At 41.7% G+C, this 23,731-nt stretch overlaps 1 protein-coding gene and 1 long non-coding RNA gene across 12 annotated transcripts in view; one reads left to right on the top strand and one right to left on the bottom strand.

The window, feature by feature from the left end:
* Positions 1-23,731, top strand: part of NAV3 (neuron navigator 3) — an 805,693-nt gene that overhangs the window by 573,750 nt on the left and 208,212 nt on the right. For 7 of the 11 annotated variants that reach the window (XM_068276636.1, XM_068276638.1, XM_068276633.1 and 4 more), the window contains 5 exons: positions 697-836; positions 11,960-12,923; positions 19,119-19,169; positions 20,920-21,032; positions 22,887-22,928. In XM_068276636.1, the coding sequence (XP_068132737.1) occupies positions 697-836; positions 11,960-12,923; positions 19,119-19,169; positions 20,920-21,032; positions 22,887-22,928 (1,310 nt within the window). The remainder of the gene's footprint in view (positions 1-696; positions 837-11,959; positions 12,924-19,118; positions 19,170-20,919; positions 21,033-22,886; positions 22,929-23,731) is intronic. The other 4 variants (XM_068276635.1, XM_068276634.1, XM_068276630.1 and 1 more) reach the window with 3 other exon arrangements.
* On the bottom strand, positions 554-16,327 carry LOC137563748 (uncharacterized). Its single transcript, XR_011030425.1, has 3 exons — positions 16,011-16,327; positions 2,716-2,774; positions 554-1,077 (listed from the first exon to the last, which is right to left on the bottom strand). It is a non-coding gene; the product is annotated as an uncharacterized lncRNA (long non-coding RNA).

Genomic DNA, 23,731 nt, shown 5'->3' with positions numbered 1-23,731 from the left:
TTACATCGACCACACTGTTGGTGATTGCCCAATAAAGTTGAACACTTAATCACTCAATGGAGAATTGAGTAATGTATGGATACCTTAAGACTCAGAACCTTTGATGCAGAAAAGGCTACACAGACTTCTCAGAGAATATTAAAAACCTGGAGCTGAAAACTTTATATGACACAACTTTTTAACTATGAAGATAGTAAAAATGGCCATTCAGTCAATCTCCTTTTTGCTCACTTAAAATGGATTTTCCAAGGCAATCACTGACTGTTTTCCTTTGATGTTAGGTCAGTACCAGTGACATTTGTTCAAAACTAAGATACCTTTGCACTATGGACTAAAACATTTCTGTACGCGTTCACATGATCATGTGGTAGCCATTTTGCAGAATACTTATACAGTAAAAGGGGTGAGATCTTTCATTGATCAAGAGCTGCGTTTCCACTCTCACCTCCCCAAGTACTCCAATGTTTTTATTAATTGATTTATTTTTGTGCCTAATTAACATTCAGTTCTTCTTAAGTCATTTAACTGTGCCATTTAGCTTTGACAGGTTTGTGTTGTGCCATGCACAGTAACGTTTTTGTCCGTTTGAGAGAAAGATTAAATACAACACTGTCAGTACCATGAAATGCTTGGCAACTGTGCCCTGCTCAGTCTGTTTTTCTTGGGCAATAACATCATTCTTGTGTTTGGCCGTAGACTTCCAGGACCTTCCAGGGTGCCAGCTGCAGGCAGCAGTACCAAGGTTCAGGGAACAGCTAATATAAATCGAAGAAGTCAGAGCTTTAACAGCATTGACAAAAATAAACCACCTCATTATGCAAATGGCAATGAAAAAGGTAAGCGTTCGTTAGACAACTGCATAATTAATTATAGCGTGTCAAGAAGTTTTTCTTGTGTTAGATATGCTGGGATTCATTCTGTCTGCTGTCACTCTTCTCTCAGAGATGTTCTTTCGAGGTTTCTGGGATATACAGCTGTTGGCTCAGTATCTCTCTCCCTTAGCAGTTGCTTGTGTTTCTAAACTGATCCGATATACAATATGCCTTTCCACAGATTTAAAGGGAGACTGTCCAAATCCTGTGAAGAAAAGCAAACCTGTGAAAACATTATGCATGCTGCTGTCTTATTATTCCGCTCTGTGTCTGGCTTCAATGTTTCTATTATTGTTATTTTTTGCTCAGAAATTGCCCTTTTTTTGTATGTGTATGGAATGCAACTTTGGCTTAAGATATGAAATCTCCCCCTTCCTTTTCACTCCTGATCCAAAATTAAAAATGAAATGTTTTGTGAAAACATTCCTGAAGCCGTAGTATTGGCAGCTGAAAGTTACTACTGGAAATAACATGGCACAGCAGGTCAGAGTCAGCAAATACTTTTTATGAAGTTTTGTCAGGAAGTAACTATCATCAGAACGTTATGCACAGAAACTTTGTCATTAGGAAAATTAGACGGGAGTTGATGACAGTGCCAATGGGACAAATGATCACAAAGTGTGATGATTTATTGCTTTATAATCAAGCGCTTTGGTTATTTCATGCTGTGTTTACCATACTGAATATTCCAAAGTAATGGTGTAGCATAACAAGAAACCTCTGGTGAAACACATCTGTATTCACTGACCGGTATTACCTAGCTTGTCAGTCAATTGGGGGTGTGGCTCCAATTGAGGCTGCTGATGCCCTCTTTATTCTCCCACTTATATTGCTCAGGGTTGCCAAATCATCCCTTTGAATACTGAAATATCTAAGCTATGCAGGTTCTGGGGCTGCTCACATATAATCAGTGTCTACACTGCATTTCACTAGCCAAAAAACCTGTATAACTCAAATGTGTCCATATTTAAAGTGAACCAGAGATGAAGCACCCTCATGTATTTTACCTTATATATCAGTGGGGACATTAGAGAAAACACCTACCCTGCTCTCTGTTTCATTCTTCACTGTTCAGCTTGCTTTTTAACAGCCCTGATAAGATCCCTGACTGAGCATTCAGTCTGGCTTTGCTCAGGAATCTGTATAGCTGAGTCTGTCTTCTCTGATGTCTTTTCAAACCCAAGACTGCCCCCTTCTGGCTCTGCTATAATGACTCAGCTATAATGATTCCTGAGCAAAGCCAGACTGAATGCTCAGTCGGGGATTTTATCAGGGCTGTTAACAAGCAGGCTGAGCAGTGAAGAATGAAACAGAGAGCAGGGTAGGTGTTTTCTCTAATGTTCCCACTAATATATATGGTAAAATACATGAGGGTGCTTCCTCTCTGGTTCACTTTAAAGGGATGAGCTGGCAACACTGATATTACTGCAGAGCACACTAAAAGTAAAGGAACAGCAACAGGAAGTCTAGGCTTGGTGCTCCAGGTATTTTTAATTGCAAACACTAGAACCTTCTTACTAGCTTTGTATATGCATTTATATAAAATACGTTGCAAATAAATGTACAGATTGTCTCCTACTTACAAACGACTCTCATTACAATGTTTCAGAGATGCAAACAAAGATGTGCTTATGTATAAAATATACAATACTGTTAATCTGTTTTTGTTATTAAACATTACAGTATGGTGTAAAATGTTATAAAAAGTTAAAAACGCTTTAAAAGCACACTCAAAACAACAAACAAACCCAAAAACAAATCCAGATTTGTCCCAAAGTAAATCATTTGTACGTGATTCACAATTTTTAACACATGACTCAACTTACAAACAAATTCAACTTACAAATAATCTCCCTGAACAGAGCCTGTTTGGAAGTAGGGGACCTCTTCTTCTTTTCGGCTCTACAAGGAATTCAAACCCAGGAGAACATTATCAGGCCAAACATCCATTTAGGTTTACACACGTTTAACTGGACATATAGGTGAATGTACCGGTACATAGACACATCTAAATGTATGCACAACCCCTTTGTTTCAGTCTCTCCCTCTCTTTCTCTACCCTCTCCTTCCCATCGCTCTCACCCCCATCCCCACTTCCACCTCTCTTTTCTGTTTAAAGGACACCCGAGGTGAGAGTGGTATGGAGGCTGCCATATTTATGTCCTTGTAAGCAATGCCAGTTGCCAGGCAGCCCTGTTGATCTTCTGGCATAAGTAGTGTCTAAGTCAAAACCCTGGAACACGCATATATGGCTAATCCAGTAAAACCTGAGTCAGCTGAGTCAGAGTACCTGATCTGCTGCATGCTTGTTCAGGTCTATGGCTAAAAGTATTAGAGACACAGGATCAGGAGGACTGCTAGGAAACTAGTATTGTTTAAAAATAAATAATTATGGAAGCGTCTAAATCTCTCTAGCCTCGGGTTCCCTTTAATATTAGGGTTTGAGACAGGAAAAGAGGACTATTAATATTTGTGCCACACAAATTCATAAAAGGCTATTAGCAAATACCTATTCTATTTAGCTTTTATGAATTGCAGTTTAACCCCCTTGAGATATTGAGAAAGTGTCCATTGAATTCAGAAGTATCCCAGCAGTGATGTCACATCCATACCTGTTACATTTACTGGTTTGGAATCACACTTATGTTCTTCCTTACCTGCCACTGAATATTAATTATCTAAATGGCCACAAGATGGGGACAGTGTCTGCCTAATGCAGCTCTCACTTTGCAGATAGCACAAGCTGACATTACTGCCTGTATTGCAGAGGAATTAACATTTGTGTTTAAAGAAGTTATTAATATCATAGTGTGCAATTCCTGAATATAATTGATCCAAGCCTTGTGATTAGACACAATAGATTGCTGTGGCACATTTCCCTATGCCTATGGAGTCATTTATCAGAAAGTAAAGCTGGGATCATGGAAACTGCTTTCAAGATGCCATTATTTTGTTAAGGGTATTGATTAGAGCAACAACAGTGAGATATCAATCCATACTAGTGGGCTCCGCAGGAGTCCCTGCAAAGAGGGAGCATGCAGGCAGCAAAGCAACACTGCTGTGATAGGTACAAGAAAAACCTCAGGTGGTTGCACTAGAGGCATGGTTATATTCATAGACAATGGCTTTTGACACACTGAAATAGGTGTCACAGAATCATACGATGCAGTTTGCAGGAAATTCAGTGATCACTGTGGACAATACTGCCGCATATTCTGTCCTCCATTTTTTTTCAAATAGTTAAGGCAGACAAACTTAAAGCGGACCTGAACTTAGAACTTCCACTCTGCTCTAAAAGATAAGCAAAAGCACAATAACCTTGAAAGCAAAACATTTCTTTGTCACAACTAATACAAATCCTGCTATACATTTGCAGTGTGTATACTTTCTGCTTTCATGGAAGCCATCATATGTTTACAAATAAGCTGCTCTGCCAAGGCAGTCAGCTGACACATCTGAGAGATCAAATTAGTTGTAATTAGTCACAGATGAAGGGGGATTAGAAAGGCTAAACTCTCTAAATGCATACAGGCTGTATTTCTTTATGTTTTCCTTCTGTCCTGTGCAAGAGTTCAGGTCCATTTTAAAGTAGACCTGAACTCTTGCACACGACAGAAGGAAAACATAGAAAATGCACCCTGTATGTATTTAGAAAGTTTAGCCTGTTTAAATCACCTTAATGTGTGTCTAATCACAAGTAGAGATGTCAAATTTTGGGTTCGCGAATACGAACTTCCGCAAATGTTCGCAAACAGGTGAATCTGGCGATCCACCATAGACTTCAATGGGCAGGTGAATTTTAATATCTACACAGTCTGTTTCTGGCCACAAAAGTGATGGAAAAGTTGTTTCAAGGGGTCTAACACCTGGACTGTGGCATGCCAGCGGGGGATCCATGTTACAAGTCCTACCAAAAATGATGGAGTTGAAGCAAAGTCAGGGGCAATAGTACTATCAGAATACAGTGAAATAATAATGCACAGGAGTGGTACTGTGTCTGCAAGTTTATGTAGCAACAGCAGTAGTGTGCACACAGCTCTGGGTGTCAGTGGGCTTTGGAGTGTCTCACACAGAGAAATGCAATAGTACTATCAGAATACAGTGAAATAATAATGCACTGGAGTGGTTCTGTGCATGCAACGTAATGAGGCAACAACAATAGCGGTGTGATTTCAAAGTAAGTGAGGAACAAGAACACAGGCCTAGCTAATGTTTTTCCTACCTATCTGCAGCAAGCCTGGCCCTGCTCTCACTAATATTTGGAAGCCAGCAGAGAATGCATCCAATATAGCCACCGCAACTGCTTTTTGATAGGGGGGGTGGGGGATTCCAGTAGGGTGTGCTAGCGGATTGGCTGCCATGTGACTGCTGACTGTGAGATAAGGGGTCAAAGTTTAGCTTAATGATGATGTTTAGGAGGCAGGTCGAACACGCCAAATGTTAGCTGAATGCCGCGAATGCAAACAGCAGAAGTTTGTAGAATACTGTTCGCTGGCGAACAGTTTGGGCCATCTCTAATCACAAGTTGTAATTTGATCTCCCCTCTGTGTCACGGCAGAGATGGCAGATAAGCTCATTTGAAAGCACTGGATGTTAACAATATGTCTGCTTCCATGAATCAGGAAGTAGAAACAGTGCAGACTTATTTTAGGATTTGTATCAGCTGTAACAGAGAAATGTTTTTGTTTAAAGGTTATTATGCTGTAGAGTATCTTTTAGAGCAGAGGAGACATTCTGAGTTCAGGTCCACTTTAACCCAATATTTGCTCTGAGGTTTTTGGGAATCATTGATTGTAATGAGATTGGGTTAAAGCTGTGGCTTTAGCAAGACTAAACCTGGGTCTACACGTGCCGATGTATCTTATCAATCGAGCCGCTGATGCGGTTCGATTGATAAGATCCGACAGGTCCGATCTCGCTGCGGCCGATTCCCCGCTCGTTCCCCGCGAGCGGACAATAGCAGGGCTTTGAGCGGAAGATAAGCGGCACCGGCGGGGACGAGCGGTTATCGAATCCGACGCACGCGTAGACGAGCGGGGACGCGGCGGGTATGCGCGGGGATGCGGAAGAGTCGATCCGGCGGCTAATCAAGCTGCCGGATCGCTCCGTGTAGATGGAACATAAAAGAGTAAATTGTATGTGTTGGGCTGGGGTGCTCAGTAAGGATGGGCAGTGAGATAAAAATAATTTCTAGTTGATGCAGGACTATACAAAATTATTTTGCAGCTTCTTAGTAAAAGTCAGTTTATTTGTAAAGTCAAATCAAAACCACTTCTATTCAGCATAAATTTAAAACAAAACAAACAGCTTACATCAGCTTAGGAAAGTGCAGATAACTCAGTTTGTTTTCAGGCCAAACACCAAGCCAGCAATCCACAGTATGGCTTGGCTATTACACAGTGCATAAAAACAAACTTCCAAGGCAGAGGCGTAGCTACAACTCACTGGGCCCCATAGCAATATTTTTGGCCAGAGCTTCCCCCCTAGGTGCAGCTCGGCGAGGGCTAGCACAGCACAACCACATAGCCGATCCCGGCCGTGAACACACAATCAAGGACGCCTGTCGCTGGGCAGCACTTGTGCAGTCCACAGCAACCATCCCCACCAGGAAGTAAGTTCAGGGGGTGGGTACACATTAATGGTGGGGGCCGAGGAGAACGGGAGTACGGTGGGTATGGGGAGAGCTTACTGCACATGCCTGATCCCAATTATTACATTTTTGAATGTGCTAAGGCACAGGTGTCGAACTCCAGGCCTGGAGGGCCAGATTCATGCCAGTGTTTAGGATGGACTGAGAAAGAGAGGAATGTGTTCTACCTAATGGACCACGCCTTTCCTGATTCAGACCCATCAATTATTTTGAGCTGTGTCAAAAATGTGTGAGGACCTCGGCCCTTGTAGGATCGGTTTGGCATCCCTGTGCTAAGGTATCTTTTAACCCTTTAACTCATTATATTAAATAGGGGGAATTAATAACCTGAGAGGGAATGACACAAAAACACAGACATACTACACCCTGCTGTCTCCCTTTCCACAAAATGCACATGCATGTCTGTCAAAAATTTAAACAGCCATAACCCCTCACCCAGTAACTACTTCTTCATTTGGACTACCTATCAGAGTAGGCTACCAGTGTGATTAGCGGATGTGCTGACTGTGGACACATTCAACTGAAGTGTGACTAGGTATTAAAGGCCAAAGGATGACGGCGAGCTGACAGAAGAATGTCCAATACTCTCCTCCTTCCATCCCCAGAATCTGCATGCTAATTACCTATTCATTGGAGGGGAATTAGTGTTCTTATCAGTAGGACGATCTCCCCACAGCAATAGAGCAAAGGAGTGTATATCTCCTGACCCGCAGCTGTACGCTGTGTGAACTGGACCCGCTCAGAGCAGCCTGTATCAGCAGTGTGAAGTTAACAGACAACACTACCGATATACACAGATCTGACCAGGCTCAGCTCACAATGTACCGTTGTGGGTTAGAAGATTCATGCTCCTTTGCTCTTAGCATTTTTGTGGGGAGATCTACTGATAAGAACACTGACTGACCAGTTGACCACCATAAAGAATAGAGGGTTCCTTCACTGCAAGCTTTGGGGGCAAAATAGTCAGCTGAACTTACTGTAGCAGCAGGCATTAGAGATGAAGAGGCAACAGGAGGAAGTTTTGAAAACTTGCCAGCATAATGTCTGATTGTGTAATGGCTAGGAACTCTACAGCGCCACCAGCTCTTCCACCCTGGCTGAACTACAGATTAATTGTCGAGCTGGCCAGGGAGGTATTCATATGCAGCAGACTGGTGAGGAAATAGTCCCCTCTCACCTGCCTGCTGCTGCTTCAAGATTTTAGTGAGGAACATCAGGGAAGGGTGGTTTGGAGAAGGTGGTTGATGTTTTCTTCAAGAAATTTTTATAATTAAAAAAAAAAAGTTGCCTGCTGTCGGGAAGGGGCCCCCCTAGTGGTGTCCGGACCCCATAGCAGCTGCTATGCCTATTCCTACGCCACTGTTCCAAGGGCAGCAGCTCACCTGCTCCATGCACAAATCCTCCTCCCACAATGCCCCTGTTTCTTCTCTTTATACAAATTTGCAGAGTTTCACTCTGCTGCAGCAAAAGCCAGGCATGTACCTAACTGGAACAGGAAAGCCCACCCTATTCCTCCCCTCCTATTCCAGATTCCGTGCCTGAAAAGTCTAAAGCAAGACAGCAGCCTGGATTACTGCCAGATAATCCCCAGATTCCTACCCAGATACATATATGACTTAAAGTGACCACAGCCCAAATAATGAGGAAATATACCTCCCATTCAGGACCCGGCCCTGATGGCCCCTACAATGTGCATACATCCTTTACATAATCCTGCATCAACTCTGCATTATTTGCATCCTATTTTACCATCCCTAACTGATAATCATAAGCATAGATGGCCGAATAACTTTTACAGAAGGACAGCAATGAACTGAGGACATGGAGAGAGGATTGGGAAGGTTTATAGGGCAGTATCTAACATTTTTTAGGGTGACTTCAGTATTGATTTAACAGGTAACTTCTCTAGTCTAAATAGAAGAGATAACCCAGTGTTTATAAGCTTTATATATAAGATTTCAGGTGAATAGCATGCAGCTTCCAATTGGACCAATGAAAAAAACTGCCTGTCGAGTTTGATTGGTCCAGTTTCAAGCTGCACTCAATTTACATGAAATACTAATGCATTTGATTCACCAACTTTGCTTATAAGAATCTGCTTATAAGCATCTGGGTATTTAGTTAATCTCATCAGAATTGCAGAAGTAGCTGTGTATGGCCTCATTCACACCAAAAATCGAAAATGTAAGCGTTTTGCATTTTTGTGCGCTTTTTTCCCCCCTCCCAGCGCTCCACTGTGCACTGCATTTCAGGTAAAAGCACTTTTCTAAGCGCTTTTCCAGAGTGGTTTTGTAATTCACTCCCTGACTCTAGTCAGGAAGTGAACTCTTCCATCTTTGCAGCTTGCCACATGAGGGTTATGCCAGCCATTGGGATCGTGTGTTTTGCATCTGGTTGGTTCAGATGCTTCCTTGCCGTCTTGGTGTTCTAACCATGCATTGCTCACAGGATTAGCAGACAGTACTTTCTGCAACTTGGCCTGATGAAGGGCCTTTTTTGTGCCCGAAACGAGCGTGTCGTTCCCTTTTCCTGAAATTGCATTAAGTCTACGATAAATTCTGTGCTATAAATTCTGAATTGGAAGCATTTGCAAGGAACCTCTAACAGAGACTTTTATTCCTTTCTTTTACATGTCAAAGTGTTTGATATTTTTGCATCTAAGAGATCCTGTATGAATTTTTTTCTATTATGGTCCTTTCTATACATGTGAAACTCTTTGACCCAGAAAATAATTACAATGTATTTATTCTTAAAAACACGAACGCAATTGCTGCAGAAAGCGATTTTGTGAGCGTTTGCTATCTTCCTATACCTTCCATTGAGGCAAAAACGCCCCAAAAATGGTACAGGTACCGCTTTGCTGCACACACAACACACACCGCTGATATGAACCTTCTCATAGAGAATTATTGCACAAGCGTTTTGTGGGTGATTTTAAAAATCGCCTGTGCTTGAAAAAAAGGCTGAAAATGCCCCTAGTGTAAACAAGCCTTATGGGTGATGAAACTTTCTGGAACTTAAAAATGTATTTAGCAACTCTTTTTATTAGTTGGATCATTAAATCATGCATTTAACATCACTGGGCAGTATACGGGGAAAAACTGCAGAAAAAATGGATTATTGAGAACATTTAGGGATTAGAGATGGCCCAAACGGTTCGCCGGCGAACTTCGGTAGTTTGCATTCGCGGAGAACCGCGAACTTTTCCGGAAGTTCGGTTCGCCCCCATAGTGCATCATGACCCTCTACATCACAGTCAGCAGGCACATTGTAGCCAATCAGGGGAGCCTCCTCCTGGAGCCCCACCCCTCCTTATAAAAGGCAGACAGTGTCAGGCTTTTCACTTACTCGTGTGCCTGCAGTAATTAGAGAAGGGAGAGCTGATGTGCAGAGAGAGTTATAGGGAAAGCTTAGTTAGGCTCTTGTAGGCTTCTTAGCTTGCTCCTTGCTGATTCTTATTGCTAAAAAAGCACCCCTCAACAGCTCTTTTGAGAGCTAATCTTGGTCTTGTGATCTATTTTTTTTTGTGTGGCCCACTTGCATTAATTTATATACAACCCTGTCAGTCAGTCGCAGCTGGCCTTTGGCTCGTTGGTGGTATAATTACTACTTTTGCGGAAGTCTGCATTCGCGGTTCGTGAACCGAAAATCGGAGGTTCGAGCCATCTCTATTAAGGTGGCCATACATTGGTCGATTTGCCATCAGATTTGACCAACAGATAGATCCCTCTCTGATCGAATCTGATCAGAGAGGTATCGTATGGCCACCTTTACTGCAAACAGATTGTGAATCGATTTCAGTCTGAAACCGATCACAATCTGTGGAGCTGCTGCTGCTGATGCCCCCTCCCCCCCCCCCCCGCATACATTACCTGCTCCGGCCGGCGCGAGTCCCCTGGTCTTCTTCTCCGCTTCGGCCCCGCCACGCTCCGGCTACTGAACTTCCTGTCCAGGGGAAGTTTAAACCGTAGAGGGCGCTCTACTGTTTAAACTTCCTGCCAGGACAGGAAGTTCTGTGTAGCTCTGGAGCCCAAAGCGGAGAAGAAGACCAGGGGACTCGCTCCGGCTGGAGCAGGTAATGTATTACTGCTGTATTGCGTCAGTCGTCGGGCATTCGAACGCCGCTAACGACGCACTCCCGACCCGCTGGCGACCGAGAAAAATCTTCCGCACGGATGGGTCGACGGGAACGATCGATTTCGGACGGGAATCGATCGTTCTGTCAGCGGTGTGCACGGCGATTTCACAGCCGTTTCGATCACTGTGGTCGAAACGGCTGTATATCGGCGGGAAAATCGTTATGTGTATGGGCCCCTTTATGGATATAATTAAGCTACTTGAGGTAACTAGTAGATGAGAAAACTAGGAAAGATCTTTAGATTTGAGAATTTCAGAGTAACACGGCAGGGTTTGTTACTCACGCATTGTGGCGTAATGGTTAGCACTCTTGCCTTGCAGTGCTGGGTCACCGGTTTGAAACCCAGCCTGGGCGCTACCTGCACTGAGTTTGTATGTTCTCCCCGTGTCTGTGTGGGTTTCCTCTGGGCACTCCAGTTTCCTCCCACATCCCCAAAACATACTAATAAGTTAATTGGCTTCCCCCTAAATTGGCCCTAGACTATGATACATGCACTACACGATACATACATACACATATGACTATGGTAGGGATTAGATTGTGAGCCCCTCTGAGTGACAGTTAAGTGGCAAGACAACATACTCTGTACTATGCTGCAAAAAAACAAGATGGAAAGACAATCAGTTTGGGCTCTCGTTTAAGAGGAGATTATCTATCCCAAATAAATGACTGGTTCAAGAAATTAGCATTATGGAGGCAAAAGAGATGATTCATAAAAAGAAAACTTTTGATTCTGAATAGTGTGGACCACATGGTTTGATTTTCATTCCTTGGATTAGTATAAAAGTGTTCTGTCCTCCGTACAACCTAATATTAGGCATTAGAGTTGGATCTAAATAATACATTAGATATGTAAACCTCTAGGCTACGTTATATCACTGGGCTTTGAATTTGTATGCACAATTATTTGTTTGGATAAGGGTTTATTGATACCAAAAGTGCCAGATACTGAATTGTTCAGTTAAATGATCTATGTTTTCTGCTGATGGAAAGTTTGAGTTTATAAAACTGGCTTTGTTCTTTGGTTTCTTTTGATGGTAAGAGTTGTTTAATTTACATAAATAAAAAAATTCCACACAAGAAAAGGAAAGAAACCAGGGTTGCCCTTGAAACCCTTTACTCTTCAGCCTTGTATATTTGTTTCAGAAATATGAATGTATACAGGTTAACATGAACTTAAACTTATCATAGTGATGACAATATTTACACTTTTTTTTAGATCATCATAAGTTTTAAATTTGTATTTTATGACTATTCCACAGATAGCACTGTGTTGCTGATTTATGTTGTCTTTCACAGAATCACCAAAAGGCCCTCAACCATCTGCAGGCATGAATGGAAATGTGCAATATCCCGCTAGCTCTGGTCAGCAAGTGGTCTCTGCCATACCTTCTCCAAGTGCCAGTAAGCCTTGGCGCAGTAAATCCATGAATGTTAAACACAGTGCCACGTCTACCACATTGTCTGTTAAGCAACCCAGCCCAGCCACCTCTCCCACACCCTCCCCAGACAGAGCAAAACCTCCATTGTCTGAAGGAATTAAAAGCACCTCCTCTGGGCAAAAATCAATGCTTGAAAAATTTAAACTGGTCAATACTAGGGTTAGTTTGAGATCTCAGTCTTCAACATCAAATGAAGTTATTATTGAGGATGACTTCTTGTTAGAATGTGAGGAAAACGAAGTTGATTCTGCACTGAATAGCCCTAAAATATCCCCTAAACTGACTCCACCAAAAGCTGGAAGCACAAAACTCAGCAATAAAAAGGGGTTGCCTCAGCCAAAGGAAAAGGAGGAGAAGAGCAAGGATAAAAATAAATCAAACACTGAAAAGCCTGCTAAAGAAGAAAAGGAACAGACATTGGAAGGATCAAAAAAGAGCTCCAAAATTGCAAGCTTGATTCCCAAAGGAAACAAATCTGCTGCAGTTAAAAAGGAAAGCTTAATTCCTTTATCAAGTGGAATTCCTAAACCTGGATCAAAAACGCCAGCAACAAAGCAAACCACATCCCCGGTTTCTGCACCTGTAAAAGAGCCTGAAAAAAGCAGGACTACCAAAGGCAGCCAAACTGTTTCCACACAGAAACCCAGCAATGACAAAGTGTCTACACCCACTGAGGGGAAGGTGACCACAGCTTCCACCACACAGACTCCAATGTGCCCTTCCAGTGCTGCTGTACAGTTTTCTGGAAATGGAGTTGTGCAGCTTCCTCAGCAACAATACACACATCCAAACACTGCAACGGTGGCACCATTCATTTACAGGTAATACTTTGCTGTGATCATACAATGAATGCATGTGAAAATAATGGGCCTTGCTCAGCTGTAAATATAAAGTACTTCAGGCTGTCTTTTGTTATGTAAATGTATGAAGTGTTCTTTGGCCATTTTGAAAACATTTATGCAGACTGATAGAAGCAGCTGGTTGGACATTAGCTGTAGTTAGGATATATTTAACCAGTTCAGCCTTCAGTCGTTTTCACTTTACGCATCCGAGCAATGTTCACCTCCCATTCATTAGCCTATAACTTTATCACTACTTATCACAATGAACTGATCTATATCTTGTATTTTCCGCCACCAATTAGGCTTTCTTTGGGGGGTACATTTTGCTAGGAGCCACTTTACTGTAAATGCATTTTAACAGGAAGAATAAGAAAAAAACTGAAAAAAATCATTATTTCTCAGTTTTCAGCCATTATAGTTTTAAAATAATACATGCCTTCATAATTAAAACTCACGTATTGTATTTTCCCATCTGTCCCAGTTATTACACTATTTAAATTATGTCCCTATCACAATGAATGGCGACAATATTTAATTTGAAAATAAAGGTGCATTTTTTCCGTTTTGCATCCATCACTATTTACAAGTTTAAAAGTAAAAAAAAAAATAGAACTATTTCATCTTTACATTGATATTTAAAAAGTTTAGACCCTTAGGTAAATATTTACATGTTTTTTTTTTTACTTGTAATGTTTTTTTTTTATATATTAAACATTTTATTTGGGTATTTTTGGGAGGGTGGGATGTAAATAGTATTTGTTTGAGGTAAATATATGTGCATTTTTTTTTTTTACATTTAGTTGTAGTTTTACTTTTTGGCCACAAGATGGCAGCCATGAGTTTGTTTACATGACGTCACTCTAAGCGTAACATACGCTTAGAGGGACGCATGAAGCCAGAAAAAGCGAAGCTTCCGAGAGAAGCTGTCGCTTTTTCAGCGGGGGAGAGGAATCAGTGATCGGGCACCATAGCCCGATTCACTGATTGCCTGGCTAACAAACCGCGGGCCGGGAGCGCGTGTGCACGCGCTGACGCGCACGTGGCCTCCTGGACGTAGGTACTACGTCCTGGAGGCATAAATGGTTAAATTATACGTAATTAATTTCAGCACTTTTTTCTTTATTGCCTCACGTCATTTATATATCTATGCTCCATGGGTAAAATATATGCCTTACCTGGCATACAGATGTATAATGATGTATTTGGCCTTTAATATATATTTGTTGTATGTACAGTATATATTTGGTCTTTAATATATTAATAAATGGGAACTATTAAAGAAAATCTGAGAAAATCTGAGCTGAAATTAAACTTATGACATATAAAAAGTAATGACCTTGGGAAATTCTCAGCACTAAAACATTATTAACAGGATTTTCTCAGCCAACCTGAAGCGTTTAGCCTTCTGTTTAACTTTTCAGACAGTGGGCTGAATTCAAATACTTAATATGCATAAAAAACAGTTTTTGTTAACATTTGCACTACAGGAAAATAGAAAGGGACGATTCTTACGCTGGATACACACGGTGTGTTCGCGCACTCGATTTCCTGCTCGATTCCCGTCGATTCGTTTATTTCCAACATGTCTGATTTGGATTTCGATGGATCGTTAGGTCGATTTGGAATACTTTAAATGCGAATCGACCTAACGATCCATCGAAATCCAAATTGGACATGTTGGAAATAAACGAATCGACGGGAATCGAGCAGGAAAACGTGTGCGTGAACGCACCGTGTGTATCCAGCATAATATGTACCTAGTTTTCTCATGTCATGTCAGTTCAAGTACACTTTAAGGATGATGCAGATCTTGATGGTATAAACGAAAGTATTTCTTTCCAACAATATTTACACAGATTAAGTGGCTTTTCTATTGACACGTTTCACATTTTCAGTGTGTCACAAGTTTACAATCACTGTTTATATTTGGTAGTGTTGTCTTTGAATTGTTTAACTTAAAGTGTGCACGAGTGGCTTCATGTCACTATGCAGGCACGCCCATGCTCACATTGCTGCAGCACAGCTGCGCTCATGCCAGAAGAGGAGCCAAGCCTCGATCAGATGGAGGAGCAGCCCCAGCAGCGGAGGATCAAAGGTAAGTACCGTAGTTTTCGGACTATAAGACGCTCCTGACCATAAGACGTACCTAGGTTTAGAGGACAAAAACTGGGGAAAAAATATATATATATACTAAACCTGGTGCATCCATGATGAAGGGGCATCTTGTGGATTGTGCCCCCTTGTACCTCTCGTGTCTTCCTGTGTCCTCCTCTGTCCTCCTTGTCTCCTCCTCTATGCCCCCTTGTGTCCTCTTCTATGCCCCCTTGTGTCCTCTTCTATTCCCCTTTGTGTCCCCCTGTTTTTTTCGTACGTCCCCCGTGTCCTCCTCTGCATGGGCACAGTACAGGAAGTCCCTGACATTGCGGCGGGTTGGAGGTTAGTATTGGCAGGTGTTCACAAGTCAGGAACTCCCTGCATTTGGACTAAGACACGCAGTTGCTGCATTAAAGTGAAGCACTCCTGTCCTGTAGCAAATTACCCCCACAACAGGATGCTCCAACCTGATGCTTCATGGCTGGGATGGTGTTCTTTCTATCTCAAGCCTCAATCTTTGTCCTCCAAACCTAACAATGGTCATTATGGGCAAACTAGTAAATCTTGGATTAATTAGAGGGGAACATAATTTTCCCCAGAAAATAAGATCTTTGTCCCTCGGTTAAAGAATCAAATCCTGGCTGCAGCCACTTATCTATTCAGCAAGGAGTCCTTGGGCAAGACTCTCTCCCTGGTAGCAGCACTCAAGCAAAAAAGGTGCTATATAACTGTTAATATTATTAAAATACATCCACATGTTTACTCTGGTTACGGTAACTGGCTATCATCAGAAGGCAACTGTGTAATTTTCTAAAAGCATGACATTATTTTTTAGAATTTTATAGACACAGATAACAAAGTACATGTAAAATTGTGAACATTGCAAGAAACAAAAAATACTACACAAAGTGTCTTTAATAGTATGCCAAATTCATAGTTTGTTAGTATGAAATCTGTGGAGGTGTCACGTACCTGGGATGCGTAAATCCTCTGTGTGGCTGGATGGGCGCAGCCCTGGAGTCCAGCTGGGTGCGCCTGAAGGTGACTGCTGAGTGCAACTGGATAATCCGATGCGAGGTACAACAGACAGTAGATGTAGCCAGGGATAAGCCAGAAGTCCGTTAACAGGAAATCAGTCCGAAACAGGTGAGGTACAGGAACGTAAATCAAACGGGTAGTCAAAGGGTTGCCAAGGATCAAAGCCAGGATATGAGTTCATAAGGGAAAGTTTCTTAGGACACAGGAACACAGGGAACAGGGACTCAGGAAACCTGATGCTCAGGCAACTAGGCCTGAGACCAGGAAGTGCTTATAAAACATAATGCAGGAAGTGAGCTCACCTGCTCACAGGGATGCATAGCAGATTCCAGCCACTAGATGGTGTGGGAATGTCTAAAGGTCCTGGAAGGGAAAACATTTCTGTAGTCAAAGCCCTGAGCTGATGGGTTGCCCTGGGCAACCACTTGCTGAGGCGTGACTAGGGGTTTTATAAAGTAAATATTTCCTATGCACTGTAAGTTTAAATGCTTGCTTTACTGATATAAATGGGGCTGTTTTCTTCCTTTAATATGAAACGTATTTATTTTATTATGAGAACCCTCATCCTAAAAATTGGCAGGTCTTGCATGCAACATAGGAATACCATTACTAATATTGCAGCTGTAATTTTGTTGCTGTCACTTGCTTTATGGATATAAAAAAAGATTTCTTAGGTGGTTGTATTTTGTATGCCATGCTGTGATTGTCAGAGAGTGTAGCCGGCACCATCAATAAAGTATTATGCTCTTTTATTCATGATAATCCGTCACACTGATGCGACGTTTCGGGGAGACCCCTTTCTCAAGCAAGTGACAGGATAAGAATACATGTCTAAACAATTCAATTTATATCTACCCACCATGTATATAACCAATCATAGGTCTCAGATATTAGACCAATCACACAACCTAAAAAGCTGTGCGGACCTAGTAGAGAACTAACAGACAGAGAGGGAGCTCTCTAGGTCCTAGTTTCCATGTCCTAATGATATTAATGTGGGCTGGCTATAGTAATTTCTATTTATGTTGACATAAGACATCTGTTACATATTTATTTGGATTAGCATGGTCTGTATCTGACAATGTTATCTTGTTTTGTACTTTATTCTTTTTTGCTTTAGCTTGCTATTTCCATCCTCTTGCTTATCCTCTCTGTCCACGCTTGGACGGCTGTGGCTGCGCGATGCTGTGCGGTTGGTCTCCATGGTGATGCGGTTAGGGCGGGGCCGGCATGGTCAGGTGGACGCTGGGGGGTGACGCGTACATGCGTCTTTGCATGCGGCGCGCCCGCTTCTGCGTTCCACTCTGGCTCTGCTTGTGCCCAGCTCTTCCGGAGCTGGACACGTGGTGCTTCCCCGGGCGCGCACCAATGTGGGAGATCCGCCCACTTCTTGGGGCGGACCTTGGCCACAGATGGCGTCCTCCATGCATGGCGGTGCCGCTACCTGCCCGTCCTAGACTGTGGACATGTGGGTGAGTGTCTGTCTCTCTATTGGCTCCCTCTCTGTCTGTTAGTTCTCTACTAGGTCCGCACAGCTTTTTAGGTTGTGTGATTGGTCTAATATCTGAGACCTATGATTGGTTATATACATGGTGGGTAGATATAAATTGAATTGTTTAGACATGTATTCTTATCCTGTCACTTGCTTGAGAAAGGGGTCTCCCCGAAACGTCGCATCAGTGTGACGGATTATCATGAATAAAAGAGCATAATACTTTATTGATGGTGCCGGCTACACTCTCTGACGTCTATTTATCCGTTTGGTATACGGACAGCCAGGCACATCACACGCTTTCCAGAAGGAGTGCCTCCTCTTCACCTTTTCCATGCTGTGATTGTGATATGTGACTGTGATTTTATCATGTGGGATTTGTTTGAGGATTTGTGAATCATTTTTGTATGACATTCGGAAGATTTATTAACTTCATTTTTATGTGGAGGATCTATGTAGTGCTCTTTTCCAGCCTTTAAGTGTTTTAATTTGATCTGCATTTCCCTGACATTTTGCTCTTAAAGATATTTTGCTCTCTACAGAAATCAAATCTGAACGTTAATGGCACAACTTACACAAACAGACCAGGGCCAGGTTAATCAAAAGGCAGTAAGCCTGCTGGTATAATAATGACCTCTAGTAAACATATTTCAGTATAATGTAGATTGCATACAAAAGCAAAGAAGAATGTAAAACAATCAATCAATGAGTTTTGTTCGGTGAGCAATTTGCTTTGATTAATGGTCCTAGTTTGGAGTTGTTTTTGTGAAATTTCATATCTTTGAATGAGTTTTAGAAGTTATTTTGTTAAATGAAAGTAAAAAAAAAAAAAAAACCTAATAAAAATTGAATTTGAAAAAAAGAAAAAACATAATCAATGAGTGGAGTGAAAAAGACATATGAATAGTATTATAACGTTACATACATACTGAGGAAAAGAAATGACAGATAAATAGCATTTGCCTCATGTATAGTATTATAACATTACATACACACGTAGGAATATAAGTGACAGATAAATAGCATTTGCCTCCAGGGAGATTTTTTTTTCAATCTATCTACCTGGAAAATTACGGTAATTGTTGAGTTGGTTTGATGGTAATCCTATTTCTTATTGTAGATGCAGGTGCATGCAATAGTGACTTTTTTTTACATTTCATGGCTTTCATAGTAACTTTGGTCTTGTCTAAATTACGGAATTGGATGTACTGATATTATTCTGACTTAACAAAACATACTGAGCCTGTTTTACTCTCTATCAATCCCCAAGAATTTACAGTGGGAATATCATGACTGGTCCAGCAAATCTGGGCTGAATTAATTAACAGCTGTCTAAATTAGAATTTACAACCCTCACAGGTAGATAATATTATGAGATAATATTCTGGGTTGCCAAACATTGTGTGTCTTAGTCATGTGATTGCAGATGCATGCAGTATCCACTGCAACAATTCTTAAAAAATAAATTCACTTTGCCTTCCTTAGATAGATGCACTTTGGGTCCAACGAGAGAAAAGCGCTTTACAAATGTTTTGTTTTTGTTGTTGTAGATTGCACCCAACTGCTGATTTACTAACATTTCAGCAACCTCTACAACCCAGGTAAAGGCTACAATTATTTTCCACCTGGTAGCAGTCATTTTTTTTAAATCCAAGTTTCCTGTAAGGGGTAATGTATTAACACAATCCTGGGGGTTTACTGGAGATGTCTCTGGAAACTAGGCCTATCGGGTTTCATCTTATAATAAACAATTTGATGGAAACAAGTGAGAAATGGATGGTTGCGTGCCTAAAGAGACTATGTGCCCAATCTAGCTCACGTTTTCTCCTAGTAAATTTGTTATTGTCTGCTTAAAATTAATTTGAAATGCAATTGAAAAAGTACCACTAAGGAAAAAAATCTCCTATTTAACAGCACTATCTAGTCCCAGGTACTGTGCTACATAAGTGGATGAGGAACAGGTATCGGGGATAACCCTGTGCCCCAGATTGGGCGCTTGATTGGTTTAGTGGTATTCTGCAGTGCAGTGAGGTTAGTGTTAGGTGTAGTGGCAGTGAGGTTAGTGTTAGGCATAGCGGCAGGAAGGTAGTGTTAGGTCTAGTGGCAGTGAGGGTTGTGTTAAGCATAGTGGCAGGAAGGTTAGTGTTAGGTTTAGTAGCAGTGAGGTTAGTGTTAGGTGTAGTGGCAGTGATGTTATTGATAGGTATAGTGGCAGTGAAGTCACTGTTACATATAGTGGCAGTGAGGTTAGTCGTAGGTGTAAGGACAGTGAGGTTAGTGTTAGGTGACGTGGCAGTGAGGTAAGTGTTAGCTGTAGTGGCGGTGAGGTTAGTGTTGGGTGTAGTGGCAGTGAGGTTAGTGTTAGGTGTAGTGGAAGTGAGAATAGTGTTAGGTGTAGCGGCATTGAGGGTAGTGTGTTAGGTGTAGTGGCAATATTGTCAGGTTTAGTAGCAGTGAGGTTAGTGTTAGGTTTAGTGGCAGAAAGATTAGTATTAGGTGTAGTGGCAGTAAGGTTAGTGTTACGTGTAGCGACAGTGAGGTTAGTGTTAGGTGTAGGGGCAGGAAAGGTAGTGTTCGAAGTAGTGACAGTGAGGTTAGTGTTGGGCGTAGCGGCAGTGAGGTTAGTGTTGGGTTTAGCAACAGTGAGGTTAGAGTTTGGCGTAGTGGCAGTGAGGTTAGTGATAGCTGTGGTGGCAGGAAGGTTAGTGTTAGATGTAGCACGAGTGAGGTTAGTGTTAGATGTAGCGGCAGGAAGGTTAGTGTGAGATGTAAAGAATAGGAGAGGATACTATCTGTAACTCGCACTACAATAATTTGCGTACATACTAAATGTATGCAGGGGTACTGCTTAAATTACAGATTGTGCTTGTTATGTACTCAAAGTTTACAATTCAGAATTGTGGCCGTCTGCTGAGTCATGGCTTCCCTGGAAAAAAAAATCTGTGTAAAATGCCCATTTATTGTCTCAGCTTTCTGAGGTTTCCTTGAGATTAACTATTCTTTGATAGTAAATTGTTGCCTGTAGGAGCTGATAATAAACATCATAAGACACAGCAATTCATTCCATAACTTTCAAGTGGTTGAGTGCTTTGGTGAGATAACAGTGTAATCTCCGGAGCTCTGTATCTCTTCTGACAGCTAACTTCCCATCTCCATTATTTATGAAAACATTGCTTCAAATTAGTGCTCTTGTGTAATGTAATGTGGCTCGAAGAGATGGCTATTCCACAGAAGCTAGGTACAAGAGATCGTTTTAATTTAACACAATAATTAGCATAAAGAATCAATTTTGAAATATGATTATGTAGACTTGACATTAAAGAGAAAGATAAAATTGATTTTCTTTTGCAGAACACTCTCAGAAAATGACTCCAGTTCTATACCACCTGCTGATACTTGCACCAGCCCAACAAAAAGTGACTCTTACAGCAAGACAGCCAAACAGTGCCTGGAGGAGATATCTGGTAAGCAGACCATCTAGCATGAGTGACCTTTACTTTGCTTGGGAGGTGAACTGCATTACTAATTTACCAACATTCTTTTAAGCCGTATTCATACTGAAGTTCATTGTAAATGCCATAAAAGTGTGACCAGTGTGTTGTCTTGCAGTTTGAGTGAGCATTTTTTTTTGCATTTGTGTTGTGATTTCTTGGTATTTGCTGCATGCTGGGAGGAACAACTATCCTAGAGATGAATGCCATTGTTCACTGTAAAAACCTCCCTATGGAGCTCCCACAGATTACCACTGAAGGGTAGTTAATGACTCAGGGGGGCAGTCTTTCGAGCCTCTGGGAAGCCAAGCACATGCCCAGGTGTAAAATTCCTATCCATTGTAATGGGATAATTCCCACCTAGGCCTGGGACCCACTAGTGGCATTTTGCAACGGATTACAAAGCAATGATGATTTCCGAAATCGTGGAAGTCAGCGGTTTTACCACGATTCCTGGACTGACTGTAAAGCCAATCACCGAGCACAAGCACTGCAGTGTAACCACCTTGCCTCTATTTATTTAAATTGGGTTGGTGCTCAGTTTACAAAGCAAGTAGGTCTATGACCATCTCTGCCAAATACTTTTTTTTTAAAAAAGGCCGCCAAAACTTACATCTGTTCAGGGGGTATTTTTTTAGTGTTCAACTGGTGTTATTTTTGCATTTGACAAGCTACAGTAAGGACTTGAGACCAAAGTTATATAAAGTTAATTCAAATCTGAAATAATAATCCATAAGTGTCTCTGCATCCCATGTCTGTGTGTGTGTCTCTTTTGCGCTCTGCGCATGTGCAGGGATGCAGAGATACTGAGGGGGAGTGATGCGCGGCAAGGCATGATGGGCCAAGGGGCGGACTGCGAGCGGGCTTGCGTGGCGGATGTGTGCGCACGCTGCAGGTGCATGCGCAGTGACAGACGTAGCCCGTTTTCAAACGGGCTAAGGTCACTAGTGCCAAAATAAAAGGCTACCCATGTTTTAATGTCATCTAAATCAAATGCCAGTGTGACACAAACCATAAGAAACGAGTATAAAACCATTGGATCAAACACACTTTATAATTGTGTGACCTGAAATGACATAACAATAATTTACATTGTAAAGTGAACCTTAACTGTAAAAATGAAAAAGAGTTTCAGTTACCTTGGGCTTCAACCAGTCCCCCACAGCCAACCTGTGCCCACGGCATGCTGTACAGATCCTCCGTTCCTCCGGGCTTAGTTTTGTTTCTGCCGAGTGATCAGTCAGCGGTCCACTATGCCTGCGTGGCCCTGGCTTTGCACATCCTCATATGCATTCACATCGGCGAGCACGTCCTGCGCAGGCTCAGTAAGAGAGGACCTCTTACTGTGCTTGCACCGGACGCTCTCATGGCGTGAGCACGTAACAAGGATGTGCGTGGCCTAGGCTGTGCAGGTGCAGTGGACCCTGACTGATCAGTCGGCAGAATCAAAACTAAGCCCCAGCGGGGGAACAGAGGATCGGTTCAGCACGCCGCAGGCACAACACGGCTTGGGGGGGGGGGGGTAAATCTGGTTGAAGCCCCAGGTAAGTGAAACTTTTTTTTTTTTTTTTTTTTTTAGTTAAGGTTCACAGCATTATTTTGACTTTTAAATTTGTAAGAACTCTTCTAACGCCAGGCCAGTTACCCTAGAAATTTTTAAAAATGGTATCAAAATAGTTTCTTTGTAACCAGTTATGGAAACATGTGGGGCCTTCTGAAAGGGTACTATTTGAATTTGAAGCACTTCCAAGGGAAACAAAGTATTGTGATTTCAAATACAAAGTCAATATTTTTTCACGTATTATTCTTTATTGTTTAACTCTACAGTACAAGGCTTTCAAAAGCTCTCTCAGCAAGCTGGTCAGTCAGGTGAGTGATAAGAATCCATAGATCTGCAGCATCTCACAGTGCGCACACATTGTAGGTGATATCAGGGCAGGGTAATGCAGGAAAAAGAACACAATTCTGAGCTCTGGTGTGCAGTGACAACTCTGCCTCAATTGTTTTGTCCTTGATGTTGGATAAATGTTAAGGATGCTTGCTTCTTAGTGCTAGTGCACACCAAAATCGCAATAGTAACTAGCACTTAGCGATTTGGGATTGCGATTTTGTCAAGCAATTTTAAGAGCAATTTTTGAATGAATGAGCCTTTTTGCACATTCATTTAAGTTGAATTGCTCCAAAAAATGCTACATGTTGCACATTTGCGATTTTAAAAAAAAATCACAACGCTGTTGTGGGAACACCCTCATAGGGTTACAGTAGGCAAGCGCTTTTCAAAGTGCTGGCAATTTGAAATGTGCTCAGAAGCATTCTTGGTGTGCACCAGCCCTTACTGATGTTAAACAAGGCCCTACACATCTTAAAATGAAAGGTTTTTAACTTTTGGGCATGTGAAGATACATGTGCAATTCCACTTCTATTTGTATTGAATCCTAAGGGAAAAAGTGTGCATTTAACTATTATAGTCCTGGTTGAACATTATGGACAGATTGCTTTTTTTTAACCGAACTAGCTGTATTACTGCTTGCACACTGATTTAGACTGATGATTTAAAGAGGAACTCCAGTGAAAATAATTTAATATAAAAAGGTGCTTAATTTTTACAATAATTATGTATACATGATTTAGTCAGAGTTTGCTCATTGTAAAATCTTTCCTCTCCCAGATTC

This window comes from Hyperolius riggenbachi, chromosome 3, assembly GCF_040937935.1.
Source record: "Hyperolius riggenbachi isolate aHypRig1 chromosome 3, aHypRig1.pri, whole genome shotgun sequence".
In the NCBI taxonomy this organism is placed as follows: Eukaryota; Metazoa; Chordata; class Amphibia; order Anura; family Hyperoliidae; genus Hyperolius; species Hyperolius riggenbachi.
Note: the sequence above shows the minus strand (reverse complement) of the source record. Positions and strands in the feature narration are given on the sequence as shown.